The 22500-nt window shown below is 42.6% G+C and overlaps 1 protein-coding gene across 2 annotated transcripts in view; it reads right to left on the bottom strand.

Annotated features, from left to right (window-relative positions):
- The window catches only part of rhpn2 (rhophilin, Rho GTPase binding protein 2), a 78074-nt gene that overhangs the window by 24818 nt on the left and 30756 nt on the right, over window positions 1-22500 (bottom strand). For both annotated transcript variants that reach the window (XM_061670025.1, XM_061670026.1), the window contains exons 3-5: window positions 19113-19241; window positions 6418-6493; window positions 1981-2058 (exon numbers count right to left, since the gene is read on the bottom strand). In XM_061670025.1, coding sequence (XP_061526009.1) covers window positions 1981-2058; window positions 6418-6493; window positions 19113-19241 — 283 coding nt within the window. The remainder of the gene's footprint in view (window positions 1-1980; window positions 2059-6417; window positions 6494-19112; window positions 19242-22500) is intronic.

The following is a 22500-nucleotide window of genomic DNA, read 5'->3' as shown; positions in this document are numbered from 1 at the left end:
ATATCACTCCGCCAAAGCATTCCATCAGTGTACTCCATACAAATACTCAAATAAACCATGGATCAATGCAAAAATAAAACATATTGCATAGTTCCCTCTCTTCAAATTAAAATGTCCACATTTCAAATTAAATATGTTAAAGAGGCTGCTCAGAAAAATAAATCTTACAATATCACTAAGGGAAGGAAAATAATTTGAGTCAGAAGATTATTTTATTTATTGTTACTTGGCTGTTTCTATACCTGCATTGCCTTTAAGAGTGTTCCTGCATTTCTCACTTGACCTACATTTTTGGACCCAAGCAATGAAATCACTGTTAGTAGGCAGTATCAAATTTCTAATATTATGAATTTTAAAAATGACAAATACTGTTAAATCAGTGAACAGACAATTTATCAGTGGACGGTTTTGTTATTGTGACCATAGCATGATTACTGCGGCAGCAATAATATAATTATAGAGGTTAAGTTTATATATTGGATGGACGGCGGTAGAAGTACACGGTAATATATGATTTGAAGATGTCTTTCTCACAAAAACCAGTCGGAAAACGCACAGAATCTACAAAAGGCTATCGAGAAGGACCTGGCCAGCAAGAAAAAGAGAGGTTTTTCGGTATTCCTGCTTTCACCTCTTCGCCCCACCTGTACCATGAACCGACCTGCAATACCATGAGTGTTACTCCAATACCGTGAGCTTTCCCACAACATTGCAATACCTATCGTACCGTGTGATTAATACTGCGATAAAACAGCACCGTGAAATAAAATAGATATCAATACATACCTAGTTGGTTCTATCAATTCATTGACTTGAGTTTGTGGACTCACTGGCAACACGGCTAACTCAGATGATTAGGTCTTATTGGCCAACTTAAAACGTTGCAGACATTTCACCCCCATTATTTACTGTTAAGAAATTTTTCCTAAGTTACATGCTTTGCATTTTTTTTTTTTTAGGTTTGGTGCTTGGTCATTTAAAACAACCAAGCAAGTGGTGTCTTAAGACTTTTGCCCTTTATTGTTTTACACAGTCATGGCAATAAATGATTAATAGGGACACTGTTGTTCCTCAGGTTTTGTCATAATACAGTGACTCATCAAGCCAAGGTTGTGTTTGGAGATTCCTACTTGGGATGTCTTGCCACAAACATAGGCAGAAGAAAAAGAGTCATGGTGGTTGCAGGGAATGTGGGTGTGTCAAAGATAATACTAAAATGTTTTGTAACACTACCGCCGAATCAAACTAAGGTGTGGTTCAATAGAATCAAACTTCATTTGGTGAAGCTCTGACCTTGTGGAGATGAGTTATTAGACATTTGTGCTTTCACGAAGAGTCATACAACTTCGCTGCCACGCTCAGAGTACACGCATAAAAAAAATTACAATTCACGTCTAGCATTGTCCCTTTGTGTAGTATGCAGTACATGCGTTTTTTCAGGCATTGGTTCTTGAGACTTTTTTCGTGTGTCTACACATGGTAGACATGCCTATCAAATGTACTGCTTCTATGAGAAACTAGCCTGACTTGGGGAATTTTCAAAGAAAATGAGTCTGGGGAACGCGACAAAGCCAATTTTGGTTGGAGACAAACTTTACTGCCACATTACACCCACAAAAAATGATGAAAATGAACATTTGTGGCAATTTAGCCCCGCCTATCAGTCTAGTATATGTGGCTCAAATTCGGTCGGCATCGGAAAAAATCTCTAGGAGTTAATTGGCCTTTGAAGGAACCTTGGAAATGGCCACTTCCAATAAAAATGGCAGACTTACGCGTGGCTTTTCAGGGATGAGTGTTTAAAACCTTTCTGTAGGTATACTCATGATAGAGATGTCTACAAAATTTAATGTTGCTGACTTAAACGGACTCTAGGGGCTGTTTATTGAAAAAATATTGGGGACGCTACCAAGCCAATCGGCTTCAAGGTCTGAATTTTAAAAATTGTGCCGGGGGGGGGGGGCTTCTGTTCACATTTACCTGTCGAAGGTCCATCAGGTCGGCAAGCTCGTCTTCGTAGGTGGCTCCGTCTTCGTTGTAATGCGAAATGATGTAATCCTGTTGAAAACAAACAAGCTCACAAAATGGTCGCGCATAGCCACCATGGTCTTGAAAACACAACTTCTTATTCTCGTATTTGCGGTGGTGTTGCTGTTATTTTTAAGTCATTATTTCAGTGTAAAGAAATTATACTCTGTGATTTTAGCTCTTTTGAATATCTCTGTTTTTTACATAAAGTTGACCCAAGGTTATTGTTTTAATAAGGTATAGGCCTCCAAGATACAATAGAAAATGTATGGAGGATTTTTTAGAACTGCTGTCAGTTATTTGTCCTGACCTCAACTATTTTGTCATAACGGGAGACTTTAACATTCATGTTGACAATAACATGGGAAAAAAAATCTAAAGAACTCCCTGCTAGACGAGACACATTTCACATTTCCGAAACTGATAGCTCCAGAACTCCTAACAGCAGATAAATTCAATGAATTTGCTTGTTATTTTAGTGAAAAAATACAATCCATCAGGTTAAATATTAGCACAAATCAGCAAAATGATGAAATGATACTACATTTGAAGGCACTCAGGAAAAACTACCATGTCAAAATTTGATATACTTGATCAAAAAACTGTAGAGAAAACGGTTCAGCAGCTGAAACCATCAACGAGCTGTCTTGACTCAATACCATCTGACTTTTTCAAAGCTATTGCAAAGTCTGTTCTGGCTGATTTGCAGCAAATAATCAATTGCTCACTTCATTCAGGAGAATTTCCGAAAACTCTTAAAGTAGCTGCCATTAAGCCTCTGCTAAAAAATAGAATGCTGGACGCTTCCATGTTAGCAAGCTATCGACCCATCTCAAATCTCCCTTTCACAGCCAAGATTGTTGAGAAAGTTATTTTCAATCAACTCAGCAATTTATTGAACTTAAATGGACTTTTTTACAAATTTCATTCAGGTTTCCGAACACATAACAGTACAGAATCTGCTCTTATCAAAGTGCTCAATGATATAAGGTTGAATACTGACCCGGCAAAGGTGTCAATTCTGGTCTTGTTGGACCTCAGTGTGGCTTTTGATATGGTAGGTCATGATATACTGCTGAACAGGTTGCAAACGTGGATAGGACTAAATGGAACAGTTCTTAAATGGTTCCGGTTCTCCCTGGAGGAAAGGAGTTATTTTGTAACCATTGGAAGTGTTCAATCTCATCGAATGGCAATGACCTTTGGGGTCCCTCAACGATCAGTTCTTGGACCACTCCTGTTCAGCCTGTATATGCTACCCTTTGGTCAAATTCTTCAGAACTTTAATTTTGACTATCATAGCTATGCAGATGACACACAGTTATATCTAGAAGTGTCTCCAGATGACTACAGTTCAGTTGAGGTGTTGTGTCACTGTCTAAAACAGATAAATAACTGGATGAGCCAAAATTTTCTTCAATTAAACCACAGCAAAAAAGAAAAGAGGATTGCTTTGCTTTCCTATTTGTACATTCCTGGACAGACAGACAATATATGTGAAATTGGCTTTTACGCAGCAAAACGGACACCCTTTCATTAAAGCCAGGTGTATTGTTGGCAATTTTGCTTTTGTTGTTCCTCAATAAAAACAAAAAAACAAAAAAAACAAACAAAAAAAAAGTTAACAGTGCCCCTCCTGGAGCCGTCACCTTATCATAGTGAAGGGGTTTGTATGTCCCAGTGATCCTAGGAGCTAAGTTGTCTGGGGCTTCACGCCCTTGGTAGGGTCACCCATGGCAAAAAAGTTCCAAGGTGAGGGACCAGACAAAGCACGCTCAAAGACCCCTTATGAGGAGTAAAAATATTGGACCTAGTTTTCCCTTCCCCAGACGGCGGTCACCGGGGGCCCCCTCTGGAGCCAGGCCTGGAGGTGGGGCTCGAAGGCAAGCGCCCCGTGGCCGGACCTGCATGCATGGGGCCCCGTCAGGCCCAGCCCGAAAGGGTAACGTGGGTCCCCCTTCCCATGAGCTCACCACCTGTGGGAGGGGCAATAGGGGTCAGGTGCAGTGTGACCTGGGCGGTGGCTGAAGGCAGGAACCTTGGCGATCTGATCCCCGGATATAGAAGCTGGCTCTCGGGAATGTCACCTCTCTGACAGGGAAGGAGCCCGAGCCGGTGTGTGAGGTGGAGAAGTTCCGACTAGATATATTCGGGCTCACCTCCACACACGGCTTGGGCTCTGGTACCAGTCCTCTTGAGAAGGGTTGGACTCTCTTCCACTCTGGAGTTGCCCACGATGAGTGGTGTCGAGCAGGTGTAGTTAAACTTATTGCCCCCCCCGACTCGGCGCCTGTACATTGGGGTTCACCCCGGTGGTCGAAAAGGTAACCTCCCTCTGCCTTCGGGTGGGGGGACGGGGCCTGACTGTTGTTTGTGCCTATGCACCAAACAGCAGTTCAGAGTACCCACCCTTTTTGGAGTCCTTGGAGGGGGTGCTGAAGATCACTCCCGCTGGGGACGCCATCGTTCAGCTGGGAGACTTCAATACTCACGTGGGGAATTATAGTGAGACCTGGAGGAGCATGATTGGGAGGAACGACCCCCTTGCTCAGAACCCAAGTGGTGTTCTGTTATTGGACTTATGTGCTCATCACGGATTGGTCATAAACACCATGTTCAAGCATAAGGATGTACAAGCGTGCACTTGGCACCAGGACACCCAAGGTCGTGGTTCGATTATCAACTTTGTGGTCGTGTCGTCAGGCTTGTAACCCATCGGAGCTAAGTCCCCACCGACGGTGGTGGAAAATGCCGGTCCGACCTGACAGACCCAAACGTTTTGTGAGGGTCTGCTGGGAATGTCTAGCAGAATCCCCTGTCAGAAGGAGTTTCAACTCCCACCTCCAGCAGGGACATTGAGTTCGAGTGGACGATGTTCCGCGCCTCCATTGCTGCCACAACTGGAGCTGTGGCCGTGAGGTGGTCGGTGCCTGTCGTGACGGCAATCCCCGAACCGGTGAGGGATGCTGTAAATCTGAAGGAGTCCAATCAGGCCTTTTTGGCCTGTGGGACTCCTGCACACAGGCCAAAAACTCACACTCCTCAGCCTCCCTGATAAGGTTTATTCAGGGGTGCTGGAGAGGAGAGTCCGTCGGGAAGTTGAATCTCAGATTCAGGAGGAGCAGTGTGGTTTTCATTCTGCCTGTGGAACAGTGGACCAGCACCACACCCTCCGCAGGGTCCTTGAGGCTGCATGGGAGTTCACCCAACCAGTCTACATGTGTTTTGTGGACTTGGAGAAGGCGCTTGATCATGTCCCTCGGGGAGTGCTTCAGGAGAATGGGGTACTGAAACCCCTGATACGGGCTGTTCGGTCCCCGTATGACCAGTGTCAGAGTTTGGTCCACATTGCTGGCTGTAAGTCGGACTCGTTTTCGGTGAGGGTTGGACTCCGCCAAGGCTGCCCTGTGTCACCGATTCTGTTCATTACTTTTATGGACATAATTTCTTGGCGCAGCAGAGGTGTAGAGGGAGTCCAATTTGGTGGCCTCAGTATTGGATCTCTGCTTTTTGCAGTTGATGTGGTTCTGTTGGCTTCATCAAGCCGTGATCTCCAACTCTCACTGGAGCGGTTCGCAGCAGACTGTGGAGTGGCTGGGATGAAAATCAGCACCTCCAAATCTGAGACCATGGTCCTCAGTCAGAAAAGGGTGGCTTTTCCGCTCCAGGTCGGGATGTGATCCTGCCCCAAGCGGAGGACTTAAAGTATCTTGAGGTCTTGTTCACGAGTGAGGGAAGAATGGAATGCCAGATCGACAGGCAGATCAGTGCAGCGTCTGCAGTTATGCAGAGTTTGTATCGGTCCGTTGTGGTGAAGAAGGAGCTCAGCCGAAAGGCGAAGCTCTCAATTTACCGGTCGATCTCCATTTCTACCCTCACCTACGGTCACGAGCTGTGGGTCATGACTGAAAGATCCTGGATACAAGTGGCCGAAATGAGTTTCCTCCGCAGGGTGTCCGGGCTCTCCCTTAGAGATAGGGTGAGAAGCTCGGTCATCTGGGAGGGGGTCAGATTAGAGCCGCTGCTCCTCCACATTGAGAGGAGCCAAGATGAGATGGCTGGGGCATCTGATTAGGATGCCTCCTGGACGCCTCCCTGGTGAGGTGTTCAGGGCATGTCCCACCGGGAGGAGACCGCAGGGACGACCCAGGACACACGCTGGAGAGACTGTGTCTCTCGGCTGTCCCGGGAACGCGTTGGGATCTCCCAGGAAGAGTTGGATAAAGTGGCTGCGGAGAAGGAAGTCTGGACATCCTCGCTGGACATCCCAGAAGTACAAACATGTTGACCCAAAAATGTTGAATTGGAAAAATTGTGTAAAGATAGGTTGCTAAATTTGTATTTAAAATTTCATGTCATTAAGCCAACTCATGAATCCGTGTATTTTACCTTAAAAGGTGTGGAGAAGTCAATTTCTTTTGTTTCCTTCAGACCCAGTGCGATGACCGGGATGTTGGCCGTTTCCCTGGGGAGAAAAATCACAAAAAATATAAATATTCATAGATAATGTGACAAAAATAACTAATCACTAATTGACCACAACAATAGGTCGTAGTCATTTTGTAAGTGTTCAGAAACATCAAATGTCATGCAAGCTAGTCTGTGAATGTCCATTAAAACAACAAAGCAGAAAAGGTCCTTAGAGGTACAGTAATAAGACGAAATATGAGTTAGTAAAGCTAACAAAGTATGTTTTGACGTCACAGAAAGATACAGTGCATCCGGAAAGTATTGACAGTGCTTAAGTTTTTCCACATTTTTTAATGTTACAGCCCAATTCCAATTCCAAATGAAATGGACAGTTTATTTCCACATCTCATAACAATGTGGAAAAAAAATGTTTTCAAAATTTACTTGAAATAAAATTTAAAAAAATACAAAATCACAGTCATAGGTATTCACAAACGTCCCTCAATACTTTGTTATTACATGAGTGGCAGCAATTACAGCCACAAGGCAGAAGCTTGGCACACCTATCTTTGGGCAGTTTTGCCGTGCTTATTTGCAGCCCCTCTCAAGCCCCATTAGGTTGGATGGGGAGCGATGTTACACAGCCATTTTCAGATCTCTTTTCAGAGATTTCAATCAGATGTAACAATTCAAAAATCAGTTTATTCCATTTTGGAATCAGGCTGTAGCATTAAAAAAGTGAATAGCTGTGTATACTTTCCAAATGCACTGTGGTTTGTCACTAGATATTTTACCTTGTAGCATTGCTTGAGCAAGAAGCATACCTGACTAAAGGCACGTAGTTGTTACTTAAAAGTACATCGTTGCTATCTATCTGCGCCTAAGTTGGCTGAGGTCCAGTACAGAGCGAGAAAGACCGCATTCAAAAATCATGATTAGTCATGAATAGCTTATTATTGTGCCATAGTGTCCTGCATCATACTGAGAGTTGTTTCTCGTGTAACCTGCTAGACAAAGTCAAGACTGGCTAGTTTCGAGCATAAAACCACATCCCGGCTAACTATCCATCCATCCGTCCATCCATCCATCCATTTTCTGAGCCGCTTCTCCTCACTCGGGTCGCGGGCGTGCTGGAGCCTATCCCAGCTATCATCGGGCAGAAGGCCGGGTACACCCTGAACTGGTTGCCAGCCAATCGCAGAGCACATAGAAACAAACAACCATTCGCACTCACAGTCATGCCTATGGGCAATTTAGAGTCTCCAATTAATGCATGTTTTTGGGATGTGGGAGGAAACCGGATTGCCCGGGGGGAAAACCCACGCAGGCACGGGGAGAACATGCAAACTCCACACAGGCGGGGCCGGGGATTGAACCCGGGTCCTCAGAACTGTGAGGCTGACGCTCTAACCAGTCGGCCACAGTGCCGCTCCCGGCTAACTAGCTATTGCGAACTAAGTTTAAGTCCCATACAGAGCAAGTGCTAAATGCAAAAATTGTAAATATGTTAAACATAATACACATAAGAGGCAATATGTTTTACGTTGAGGGGGCAGCAATGGTTAGTTAACCAGCTAGAGGTGATTTTATATTTCATTTGGAGAGTTGCTATTTTCATCCAATCCTGAGCATGGACAGACACGCGGTTTAGGCAGATGGTGTCGCTCCAAAAACACAGCAATTGTTTAAAAAGTCAAGGGAGGCCCTTTAGTATAACACAAAGTCTGCACACGTTAATCAACCCTCCTGGTGTGTTTTTCTTTCATTTGGACTCTGCTAACACAAAACAGGCGCTCATAAAGCACCACGTTGATCAGTGATCCTAATCTGCTGAGGTTAGAGGATGCTGTTGATAGATGCAATGCAGGCCGATATCAAGGTGGATGAAATGTAAACCTGACAAGAGCTGCTACTGCTTCTGCCTGGCAAACAAGCTAGAGAGGATCACGTTCCTGTTCCTGCTGACTCTTGTGAATCTCAGACACTTTCCTCTATTAAGAAGATGAGATCACCACTTTCTGGTTTGGCTGGAGATTCTCAGACGAAGGAGTGCATCTGCTCCGAAAAACTTTTCAACATGTACACGCACACTTACACACACGCTCAAATGTATGCAAACCCCCTCTCACCACTCACTGAAGTGTTCAAGACAGGGAACAGACCCTGAAGGATCTTGTTTACATCTCATAGTGCACCAAATGAACCCTGAAGTACATGAAAACAGAGGGATTTTGTTTTTTTTTCAGGGTATCTGAAAGGTTTAAGAAAGCTACATTTAAGGCCTTTTTAAGACTAGTTTTGGCAAATTTCACAAAATATTACAGCTGGTCAGTTTCTTGGTTCACTGGCTCAAATTGGCTGACTCACCAGAAACACAGTTGGCTTGGACAATGTATGGATTCAGATGATTCGTATGTATCAGTTCACTGACTTGAGTTAGCGGACTTACCGAAAGCACTGCAGACACAGACGAATCTGTTGTATTGGGTCACTGACTCAAGTTGGAGGACTCACCGGAAACACTCCAGACTCATCTAATTTGGTTCACTTGTATCAGTTCACGGACTTGAGTTAGCAGAATCCCCAGAAACACAGTAGGCTAAGCGCAGTTGATTGAGTTGCATCAGTTCACTGACTGCAGTTTGTGAACTCACCAGAAACATCACAGACTCATAAATGGGGACCTGTTCACTGACTCGAGTTAGCAGAAAGACCTCGGACTCTGATTATTCGGTTGTATCGGTTCACTGACTCGATTTAGCGGACACTCAAAACGTGGATATTTTTGTCTACCTCCTGTTTGTTCTCATATTGGATGATTGCTGATACCAGCACATTAAGATCCCTATCCCACTGGCCACAAGACTAGTGGGCGACCTGATAGCGACTTGAGTCTCCGCTGGTTGTGGAGACATCACCGCGATATAACCTGGAGACTTGCCGGGTCGCTTTCATTGGCGACCTTTTGGAGAGTCCTCTATATGCTCATTGTAGAGAAAAAGCTTAACGTAGCTTAATGTCACAAAACTGCAATCTGCAGCCACCAAAATGTATGTGAACACCTCTTTTTATGCCACTTCAACCTCTAAAAATAGAACGATCTCCCCGATATTTGGGATTTTATGGCCGTTAAGCATCTTCTCCATATGTTCACTTTATGGAAAAAGCTTTAAAGTCGCTTAATGTGACAAAACTGTGATCAATCGTCACCTAAGTTTATGTGGACATCTCTACTAATGCACACTTCAACCTCTGAAAATAGAACAATCTCACCAATGTTTGGACAATAAAGAGTTTTCCTCATTATAGAGGACTCAGCCATTGTCCGTGCTCCGGCGGCTGAGCAATCAATATTAACTTTCCATCTCCGTATTTTAAAAACACATACACACACAGACACACATAATATATGTTAAATATTTATTAAAAAAATATATATACTGTATATAGGCCTATATCACCTACTGCCAGGTGAATTGGTTGTCACCTTGTCTGGAGACGTCTCCCAGACATCGTGCTGGTGAGAGCGCAAGCAATATGTTTGGCCTCCGGTCCCGGAGTTGCTCCGACTGATCAGCCTCGGCAGTCTTGGCGACGTCTCTGCCAGTGAGATAGCCCCTTAACAAGACCTATGTTTGTTTTACTGTGCAGCATGTGCGATTCCACACACAGGTGAGCTCACAATAAAACCCGCTGAGTCCGGTCAGATTCTCACGAACAAGCTCAGGTACAATTGGATCTATTCAGGCGGAGACTTTCCGCTGGGAAAACCCAAAAAGGATTTCACTCAGAGTACTGAGCTTGTATTTCAGCTTCCAGCATTCCCACACACACTTCATGTTACCCTCACACAGATAGCAGTCTATTGTACTGTAGATCTCAACAGTATGACGACGCTAACACTGAAAGAGCGTGCTATCGCATAATGCGGGACGGCTGAAGCGTTTTGAAGACACGGACTGAATTTTCACTCTCTTGACTGTTTTGTCACACGGGAACGCTCAGATTTAACAGTTAATTCACCATACAGTGAAACATTCTTAAAGGGGACACATTATATAATATCCATCCATCCATCCATTTTCTGAGCCGCTTCTCCTCACTAGGGTCGCAGACGTGCTGGAGCCTATCCAAGCTGTCATCGGACAGGAGGCGGGGTACACCCTGAACTGGTTGCCAGCCAATCGCAGGGCACATACAAACCAACAACCATTCGCACTCACAGTCACACCTACGGGCAATTTAGAGTCTTCAATTCATGCATGTTTTTTGGGATGTGGGAGGAAACCGGAGTGCCTGGAGAAAATATAAACTTTTTAATTGCTTGTATTCAAATACAACCCTAGAGACCGGGTGCCTTCCCAACCATTACAAGTGAAATAAAACAACAAAGCAAATATTTTGCCAGCTGCCTATACCTGAAAATGCATACGACAGAGAGTCGTTTGGAATTTCTAGTTTACATATTACTACCCTCATACGGAGTTTCTTTGCCGCTGTCTTGACAGCTCGGCTGGGGGAGAACCACCTGTTTAAGCTCGGGGGCCAGAAGCCAGCCGCTAACTCTGCCCTTAGTTGTCACCATGAAGAGACCCCTTCCTTCTTTGTAGACCCTGCAGTAAAGGGGGACGCGGGACAAGCAGTGGCTAATTTGCCTAAGACAGGACTGCCCCCTTAAAACAGGCTGATTTAAATTTTAAGGGTCTAGAACAGGGGGAGCAAATTTTTGTGCTCAACGGCCACATTAGATTTTTTAAAATGAACAAACGGCCAGGTCATTCATCGTTGTGTATGTAAAATAATTTGGCTTAACAACAATCACTCATTTCTTCATGTCATTATTTATGATTAATTGAAGTATAATTAATTACCCAATTATTTAATTAAACATATTTTTCAATTACATGTAAAAAGGTTAATTTATTCTTATTTTAATTCATTTATTTAAAATAGCTCAATTCACAAATTACATTATGTGGATAAGTGAATAAATACGTTTGATTTCATTGAACCAACTGCTTAATGCATCAAACATAGGACTTAAAAGTTAAAATGTGTTGGTAAAATGTGTCAAATTGTTCATTTAAATAATCATTATCCTTTTAAATTTAATTTAAATCAAGAAATGAAAGGAGAAAAAATTACACAATTAATTAAATTAAATTAATTAACCAACTCTAGTTAAAACACATTTGCTGCCACTGACGGCTTTAGAAGTCAAATGGAATAAATATTACCTGACTCTTGATAATGTAAATGGTGGTGGGCTGGATTAGAAAATGGAACAGTTCGTACGTGGCATGCAGGACACACTTTGCCCATACCTGGTCTGGAAAGAGAGTATTCTATTCTATTCTCTGTATTCTAATTATTGATCCTGGGGGTATTTTGACAAAAGCATGCCACAGATTGTAAAGACATATGGGAAGTCTTCTGAATTGTGAAAAAAAATGCATTATATACTGTAAATCAAACATGTGTGACATCGCACTGTTCGGAATTTGCGCAAAAATATGCTTCTAAAGTTGCAAGAAAATTACAGAATTTGAACCTCAGTCGTCGGCACGGTGGATGACTGGTTAGCACATCTGCCTCACAGTTCTGGGGACCAGGGTTCAAATGGAGTGTGGAGTTTGCATGTTCACCCCGTGCCCGGGTAGATTTTCTCCGGGCACTCCGGTTTCTTCCCACATCCCAAAAACGTACGTGGTAGGTTGATTGAAGACTCTAGATTGCCCGTAGGTGTGAATGTGAGTGCAAATGGTTGTTTGTTTCTATGTGCCCTGCGATTGGCTGGAGACCGGTTCAGGGTGTACCCCGCCTCCCGCCCGTAGATAGCTGGGATAGGCTCCAGCAGCCCATGACCCTAGTGAGGATAAGCGGTAAAGAAAATGGATAGATGGATGGATGAACCTCAGTCATGCATGAAGCCAACATACGGTACCTTCTGGTACCTTACTTCAGTGAGCATTTAATAAACTCGAGAGAAAGACCAGCGCATCAAGGAGTCTTTCAAGTATTTTTCATTAAGAATATTGCCTTTTCACTAGTTTTTTCCCCCGAGGGCGTTCAGCGCCTCATCACGTGTCTCCACTTGTGGACGACTTGAACACACACACACACATATGAATGCATACAGCTTTATTGAAATGTGCACATAGAGCAGGACAGAAAGCTTCATGTAAATGTCCATTAGTTGTTACATTATTTAATTACTTGAAATTATTCCATTGAGAATTACACACTGATGAACACGCAGAGAAACACGCACACGCTCTCTCAGGTTCTCATGCATAAACTCACACAGACACACGGAAACCCCTCCCCACATACACACGCACACAAAATGACAAGGACACTGCGCTTCCCCCATGACACCCAATCACAAAAAATTAAAGACTGTTGTCCCATGCTAACCATGGTAACCATACAGAAGATTATTAAATAGAAATTGGACATCTAACTAGATGGTTTCTTCAGTTTTCCTCTACATTGTGACATGGATCCACTGATGACTATAAACTTGACTTGGCCTCACAGCAAGCTCTCATTATTCATTTTTATGTGCCAGGCCTCTGTGCTGTCACGACCACGTGGTTTTAAAAGACGAGCAGAAGTCAGTGTGTGTGTGTATGCGTGTGTGCGCACGTCAGAGGGAAGGTCGACCTCACAACTCAAGAATCCACAAAACCACATTACTGTCTCCCATTGGCTTATTAAGTTAATACTTTTACCAGCTGGGTGACAGCTAAATGGCTTTCATGCCATTGGAAATAATGGAAACAGAAATAATCCACAGTGATTCCAGTGAGTCCAGGTAACTTCAGTCAATGAACTGATGCAGCCAAATCAACTGAGTCTAATGCGTTTGGTGAGTCTGCCAACATCAGTGAGTGAAGCAGTACAACAAAATCATCGGAGTCCAATGTGTCTTTAGTTAATCCACTAATGCCTAAATCAGACTACAGGATTTTAGCCCCGATATTGGCCCGATTATCTTTCATGGGCAATTTCGGTGGTACAGTTTCTTAATTATTCGGTTACCAAAATTCAGGTTCTTAAGAGGGTAAATGATCTTGCCAGCCATCTCCTGGCAATTGTAACTCATAGGACCAAGACACTTTCATTACTAGTACTCGGTAACATTCATGAGTCGATTCGTTTTTTCATCATGCCATCTCAGCCCGCGCCAACAGTTTTAGGCATGATCTGGATCAAATTACACAACCCCAACATCAATTGTGATATACTGTGGATTGAAAATTTAAGTCAATTTTTCCATTCGCATTGCCTTTTGTCCACTAATTCTTTCACCCCATCCTCAGTTAAAGAGGAGGTAGAAGAAATCAAGTTGACCAGTGTTCTTTCCGAGTATCACGACCTACGTGCGTTTTTTTAGCAAAGACAAAGCACAATCTCTTCCTCCGCACCGCCCGTAAGACTGTGCCATTGATCTTGTGCCTAATTCCATCCATCCATCAATTTTCTTTACCGCTTATCCTCACTAGGGTTGCGGTCGTGCTAGAGCCTATGCCAGCTATCTTTGAGCAGAAGGCGGGGTACACCCTGAACCGGTCGCCAGCCAATCGCAGGGGACATAGAAACAAACAACTATTCGCACTCACATTCACACCTACAGGCAATTTAGAGTCTTCAATTAACCTACCATGCATGTTTTTGGGATGTGGGTGGAAACCCACCCAGGCACGGGGAGAACATGCAAACTCCACACAGACGGGGCCGGGATTTGAACCACGGTCCCCAGAACTGTGACGCAGATGTGCTAACCAGTCGTCCACCGTGCCTAATTCCACACTACCCAATTGTAGACTCTTGTGTTTCCCAACCCGAGCAAGAGGCCCTTAAAGAATAAATGTCATCCTCACTCGCTGCTGGTCTCATTCGACCATCTTCATCCCCGGTTGGTGCAGGGTTTTTCTTTTTCGCTACCAAGAAGGACAAAACACTTTGTCCCCTTATTGATTATAGGGGGCTCAATGAAATAACAGTTAAGAACCCCTTCCGCTTATGGACTTTGCCTTTACTTATTTACAGTAAGTTACCATTTTCTCTAAGTTCGATTTACGCAACGCCTACCATTTGGTTCGTATCAGGGAAGAGGATGAGTGGAAGTGGATTTAAACCAGGCAAACTTTTTTTACCCAGCCCCCTAAAAGAATCAGAATCGAGAATCGTTTGTATCCGGAATCGAAATAAGGAACCGGAATCGGAATCACTCAAACTCAAACGTTCCCCAACCCTAGTTGTCCTCCTGGTAACGTTTTTATCTGGTTGTGGTAAAAGATGACACGTTTTCTGGTCACGCCACCCCGACAGTGTTTGACTTGACAAGATAAAGCCCAGTGTTTATAAAAGATGGAATAAGTTGGTATCGGAATACATGTCGTGTCGCCACTGTGTGACCGAGATACGGCAAGATTTTATGGCAGTAGTCTGACATAGTGGAATCGCGAAATACCAAATTTGTCTTTTAGTCTTATCCCGGCATAACTTGAGTTAGTAAGCCGATACAACCAAATCAACTTACTGAACTCCATTGTATTTTTGGTGACTCTGCTGACTCGATTAAATGAATCAGCATTCAATTAAGTCAATTAACATATTTAACCAAATCATACGACTCTGCGGTGTTTCAGGTGAGCTTTCCAACCTGAATTAGTGAACCGACAAGTCCGCCAATGGTGTTTTTAGTGAACGTTCTAACTCGAGTCAATAAATCAATACACCTGAATGATCCGAATCGCATGTGTTATCAGTGAGTCGGCTAACCAGGGTCATGAAGTGATACAAGTCGGGTAACTTCTGTTTTTTTTTTCTGTCAATATGGGGTCCTGTGTGTACATTAATGTGGAAAAAAATAACTATTATTTTAGCTAATGGCTGCAATATAAAAAAAAAAGTGAAAAGTTTAAGGGGGTCTGAATACTTTCCGTACCCACTGTAAGTACATTCTACCTCCTGTGTTACAATATTGTGTGTGTGTGTGTGTGTGTGCGTCTACTACACACAGCGCCAGAAACAATGTCTCAGAGTGTGTTTGTCATCTGAATTTTGTCAGAGATTGAGAGAGTTACTTTTAAAGTGTGTTCATGGTGACAACATGCAAAAGCTGTAAAGATAAAGGAGACAACGGTTGAAAGCACGGACTGCTTTGCATCACTACAGTTAGCAGCTTCTATGCAAATACATTCGACTGCCGGTGTTGCATTGTGTGTCTATGCAATCGCGTGCTCACACACACACCACGATTTCATTGGTTATCAAACCTTTTACACCAAGTACCGCCTCAAAAAATAATGGACAATAATAAAATAGTAAAACAAATACAGTGGCCGAGGTTTTAGTCCTAAAAAGCACACTTAATGTACTGCCTGCATATGACTAGTGGTGCTCTTAACACACTTTGAGTATCACTGCGCTAATTAAAGTCCAAACTGTTTCAGGTGAGTCCGCTCAATTGCCTAAATAACTCGATATAACTATCTGATTCTGATTAGTTTTCCATAAAGTTTGCTAACGCCTATCAATAAACAGATAAAGCCATATTATCAGTCTTTCATGTTTCCAATGAATCCGCTAACTAGTCAACAAAGTGTAAGTAAGTCACTGCACCCATACAACCAAATCAACAGAGTCCAATGTGTTTCCAATGAGTCTGCTAACTCGAGTCCACGAAACAATACAACAATATCATCAATCTGATTTGTTTCCATACACCTTCAAATGCAGTCAATTAATTGATAGATTCAAATCATCCGAGTCTGCAGTGTTTTCAGAGTCTGCTAACGAGTCATGACTCAGTACAACCAAATCATCCAAGTCTGATGTGTTTCTGGCGAGTCCGCCAATTCGAGTCAGAGAATCAATACCACCAAATCGTCAGCGTCTGATGTGTTTCAAGAATCCTCTAACGATAGAACCGAACAATTCCACTTGATTAGGAAAGCCACACACCTGTCTGTATAAGACCTTATAGCTCACAGTGCATGTCAGAGGAAATGAGAATCATGAGGTCAAAAGAACTGCGCCAAGGCACAGACCTGGCCAAGGTTACAAAAACATTTCTGGTACACTTAAGGTTCCAAAGAGCACAGTGGCCTCCATAACCCTTAAATGGGTTCATATCTCAAGTTTGAACATGCAAGTAAAAAAGAAATAAAAGATATCGGCCGGATGACAGCTTGGCTCTTGAAACCCCCGTAATTCGGGTCATTCATATATATCAAGGAAGGGCTGGTCGATCAGGCAAACAAATTATCATGATTATTTTTTTCATATCATACAATGTCGATTATTATCATGATTTCTTTATGTTTTTCTTTTTTAATAGCCAGTTTTAAACCCTCTGTAATGAAAACTAAAGCTAGAGAGTAATTCAACACACCAAATGTAGAAAAATATAACAACTGCACTAGTTTGAAGTCATGAGTATTTTTGGAGGTACAAGATACAAAATAAACAAACTACCCCGTGGGGGATAATGAAGACACCTTGGATTGTAAACATTATCATTCTCCAGTTATGATGCTACATACCACGTTAACATTATTGCTACTTTCAAATGTGCAACATATTTAATAAAAATACAGAGAAACATGTTTTGCCATTTTCCAAGCCCCCTGAATAATGATGACAACTGATTGTTGGTCTAGTGGCGTCACTGCTATCAGTGGCTAACTGCTAATGCTATGTGTACTGGGAGCAGTGAGTGACAGGCTGTGCTCACTGCACTCGCATTTTTATGCTTTCTACATAACCACTTGAGTGGTGATACTTCTTAAAATTAATAAACAGGGCGCCGACACACCTTGCACAATCAGCAAATTAATAGCATTGTTCCACGTTGCTTTGGCGACACCACCACACAACCGAGGTTGGGAAGTCGCAGAGCTGAGCAAACGGAAGTGGAGTAGGAAAAGGATGACTGATCAGCTTTTGTCACGCACATTCCCGCCATGTTAGATGGAGGAAATACACTAACAGCTGATGAACAGAAAATTTATCGCAATTATATAAACGCCAAGCCCTATGTCAAGGCACCACTGTATGCTTATGTGAATTGTCAGAAAGATGTTTAGGTTAGGGCGGTATGGTAGACGAACATTTAGCACATCTGCCTCACAGTTCAGAGGTTGTGGGTTCCTATCCGGGACTCCACCCTTCTTGTGTTGAGTTTGCATGTTCTCCCCATGCTTGCAAGGCTTTCTCTGGGTACTCTGGTTTCCTCCCAACTTCCAAAAACATGCATGGTAGTTTAATTGAAGACTCAAAATTGTCCATTTGTGTGAATGGTTGTCTGTCTATATGTGCCCGGCCATTTGCGATTGGCGACCAGTTAAGAGTGTACCCTGCCTGTGGCCCAAAGTCAGCTGGCGTAGCAGAGGTGCTAACCGTTTGAAATTCACTTCCAGAACAATTTGTCCAAATTTGTCTGAATTTCCATATTTTCAAAATGTTGTCAAAAACACTACCGCAGGACAGTTATTGCAGTATATATTGTAATAGGATAAAAATAATTCTGCATACTGTTCAATTGCACATCATAATCAGTACTCTATAGTCGTAATCGTTAATAAATTATGGCTTCAATATTTGTTATTTTAATCTTTTTATTGCATCAACGTTGTAATGGCGGACACAGTCACAGCCTGAATCAAAGCAGATGAGATTTCAATGTGTCATCGTAAAAAATATCTGTTTTAATTCGCTTTTAACAATTCTGTTTTCAACCTTGGTTAAAACAAAAAAAAAGCTACTCTATTAAATCAGATTAATCGGATCTAAAAAATCAATTAATTAAAACTCACCACTTTATTTATCAAACAAACAAATAACTGCTGATAGAATGAATTTGATTGTTTATGCATGGACAATAGATTAAAATAGAGTAAAGGGAGAGTCAAATAGCATGCCCCCTCCCCCTCCATTTTTAAACAATATACTGTTTATTTCATCGAATTCATTTATGAAATTTTTGTCACTGTGGCCGGAAACAGCGTCGTACTGGCCGCTAACGTCGGTCACTGGATTTTTTTTCACCGCGATATCCGGAATAATCAGTGTTACAGCTGTAACGAGTCAGCGATGCGTGATTTCCGTAACAAAATACGGATGTTCCATAACATTTGACCACTTTGGGATAGGCTCCATCATAATGTGACCCTAATGAGGATAAATAGCATAGAAAATGGATGTATGGAAGGTAGGAAGGAAGGAAGTATGTCAAAAACACACGAGTAGTTTGTCTCCGGTAGTTGGAATCGCTTTAGTATGAATGGAAAGACAGAGGTTTACGTTATGTGTCTGTGAATGCACAGAGGGTTAATTTGCATTGCTTGTGTGTATGTTAATGGGTACATACAAAAGTAGTTTACATTATGTGTGGATATAATTGGACGGACAGTTATGCAAAGTGACAAACAAATATGACTGACTGACCCCGTGGGTCAGGCCACTGGTTGTGGCACACAGGCGTGTGTTTAAATGACCACACAGGGCAGCACTAGCCCACTATTAAAGACCAGTAATGACTGGTCCTCACCATGAGCAGGAGCAGATGTTTTTTCTGATTATGTATTTGAGAAACAGCCAGACTAACCACCGCCATTGCATACATACTGACAAAGAAGATGGCTGCCACCACTCGTACTTACTGGCTGCTCTGGTAGACCTCCATGGAGCTGTTGAGTCCTTCCAGCTGGCCCATGAGAAGCTGCAGGTTGGAATTGACATAGCTTAGCTCCAGCAAGACCATCTCCTTCACCTTGTTGTTGGAGGTAGCCCTGCGCACATACAAACACACACGAACGTCAGCCTTGTTATTATATGCTGTAATGTCACCAGACCAGATGCCTGCGTCATGCTACTTTCATGTCAGCTGTCAACTAAGCTCTATTTCCATGGAGCGCTTCAATAAAAAACTTTGGAAGGCACACAAATCAGTACAGTACCGTATTTTCACGACGATAAGGTGCACTTAAAAGTCTTAGATTTGCTCCAAAATGGGCGGGGCGCCTTATGTGTGCATAGAGTTCCAACATCTATAAATGTGTGATGAGCGCTCCGCTTGACTTTTTTTTTTTTTTTTTTTTTAGCATTTCCTGCTGACACGCTGCTTACACAGAGGAAAAGCGGACATGGCTGAGGACGGGAAGGGTGCGTGAAGTAGGATGCTAAAGCCACGCTCCCAGTAGGTATATAGCGCCGGGGTTATTTAAAAAAATATATATTTTTTAACCGCTTGACTGACTGGGAGCATTTCCGGGCTGTGCATTGTGCAAAACAACATCGGCTTGGCTAAGGACCCCCAAAAATGTCACCTACGAAGAGACACGCTTATGAAGCAGTTTAAACTGCAAGCTGTCAGTTACGCGGAGGAACATGGGAATCGAGCAGTCGCGAGAGAATTCAAGATCAACGAATCCATGGTTCGCAAGTGGAGGAAGCAGGAAAACGAGCTAAGTCAAGTCAAGAAGATGAAGCTGAGTTTCCCCGGAAACAAGGCAAGGTGGCCCGAGTTGGAAGACCAACTTGAGCAATGGATTAATTAGCAAAGAACAGCCGGGAGAAGCGTCTCAAGTCACCATTCGACTGAGTGCAATAACTCGGGGCTTGCCATCATTCCGGGAGGCTCTACGAACCGCTGTATATCCGTGTAAATAGGGCGTTCAAAGTGAAGTGAGGGCCGTGGGAGCCATGGATGACAGATTGCGAACATAGCTTTACTAAGACTAGCAGGCAGCGCCGGGCAAGTTACACCACAATTTGTGAATGGATTGTGGATGCTTTGGCTAACGTGTCCGCTTGCACTGTTAGTATTAGTACTAAATAGTATTAGTACTACTGTAATCTTATACTTCAAAATGTATTTTTTTTGTATTACAAATTGAATATGTTGCAACACTCATTCACTTTAATTTTAATGTTTTAAATACATTTAAAAAAATAAAGCGCATATTGTAACAGTGAACATAAAAAGTAATGTGATAACTTGTAACATTTAAAATTTACAATTTTTAAATGGCATTTTTTCCAAATCCAATCACCTGTAAGCCATTTATTGTCAAGGATCATGCTGAAGCTGACTTTTAAATGAAATTAAAGTGTTTAGGGAATCGCAGTTTGTCGTAGTTATATATTTAAGCTTTAAAACACAGTGGGCGACTGGTTAGCACATCTGCCTCACAGTTCTGAGGACCGGGGTTAAAATCCCGGCCCCGCCTGTGTGGAGTTTGCATGTTCTCCCCGTGCCTGCGTGGTTTTTCTCCAGGCACTCCGGCTTCCTCCCACATCCCAAAAACACGGATGCTAGGTTAATTGAAAAGTCTAAATTCCTCATAGGTGTGAATGTGAGTGCAAATGGTTGTTTGTTGATATGTGCCCTGTGATTGGCTGGTGACCAGTTCAGGGTGTACCCCGGCTCTCGCCCGAAGATAGCTGGGATAGGCTCCAGAATGAATGAATGAAATATTAGTATAGGCAATTACAAAAAATTTTAGGGGGAGCATCCATTACTATCAAAAGGTACCAAAACCAGTAGTGTGTGTCTGCACAGCCTCGATAAGGTGACATTCGCACACATTGCCATGTTAGCCTGTGGATGCTTTGTATCAGGTTAATAAGATGCACCATGTAGTCGTTATCTGCCTTTCTTTGTAATGGGAGGACAGCATGTTGCTTGGCTGTCGTCAATCAAAGCCTGTCGTGCTATCACCTCGCTCACCCTCTAATTAGAGAGGTTGCCGTGTTTAAGAAGAAAGCCACTGAAACTGATTTGCTCATTGGGGTTTCAATGTAGTGTTCCTGCAACTATAACTACCAATTGAAAATAAAGAAGAGTGTCACTCAATACACCTCCAACAAGACTGACTCTGGGATCCTGTTCCACTCCAGTCCTGCAAAAATAAATTCCTCATTCTGCACATTTGATTAGATTACTCCCTGCCAATACTAGCAAACACACTAACTAGACAACTCACTAACCTGTTAACTAAAATATTAACTCACCAGAGGCCACAGCAACTAACCAACCAACCAATGAACTAACAAATTAAACTACAAATTTACCAACCAGTGAACTGACAACTTAATTTTAAACCCGAAACCTGATTGAAATCCTACTTTAAACCAGAGATGATCGAGGCACATTTATGGTGGTATGATTGCCTTTACAGTTACGTATTATGGCCCCAACAGTGATCACTGGAACATTCAGAAGTTTAGATATGCGCCTGTAACCAATGCCATCGTTATGTTTTGCAACAATTAATTTGCGATGGTCTTGAGACAGCTCTCTGCTCTCTGAGACCTTTTTGTAGGCCATCAATTAGGCCTGAACGAGCCGATATTCATTTGCACTGACAAGGGGCTGGATTGCTGTTTGATTATTTATAGATTTTAGCTGTTGTCTTGGCTTTCCATGGCTTTTTGCACCTCCCTTTCTTTCATGTGTTCAAAACTTTTTCCCTGTGACATTTCACATTTTTAGACAACTTAATTGCTGATCTTATTTGTTCTACTTTCTTTGCATGTATGGCTTACTTGGGTTGTTCCCAACATCTGGTGAAATTTTCAGGTCAATAGCACCTTTGGAAATTAATATAGTAGACTTTACACCGATCTAATCAGCCAGACCGGTATCGGCCAATAATTAGTATTTTGTGCTAATTGGCTTTAATCTCATAATTCGCCGATCCTGCAAAAGACATTTACTCCATGACGCCGTCCTGTACAGTATATTCGAATCCAAAAGCTAGTTTAGCTTTAGCCTTGTTGCGTATCTTTTGACGTAGTACTGTAAATATCTGACAGCCAATAAAGTTATTTTTTAAAAAAAAGAAAAGAAAAAAAAGAAAAAAAAGAAACATCAGCGCCGTGGGACAGACAACACGTTTGAGACAGACAACATGTAATGCCCGGATCAGACTACAAGACAAATTTGGTCTTTCACGATTGCACTGTAAGACTACTGCAAAAAAATGCTGTATTCCGATACCACCGCATCCCATTATTTACGATCACTGGGCTTATCTTGTCGACTCA

The sequence above is a fragment of the Phycodurus eques genome, chromosome 2 (assembly GCF_024500275.1).
Source record: "Phycodurus eques isolate BA_2022a chromosome 2, UOR_Pequ_1.1, whole genome shotgun sequence".
NCBI lineage: Eukaryota > Metazoa > Chordata > Actinopteri > Syngnathiformes > Syngnathidae > Phycodurus > Phycodurus eques.
Note: the sequence above shows the minus strand (reverse complement) of the source record. Positions and strands in the feature narration are given on the sequence as shown.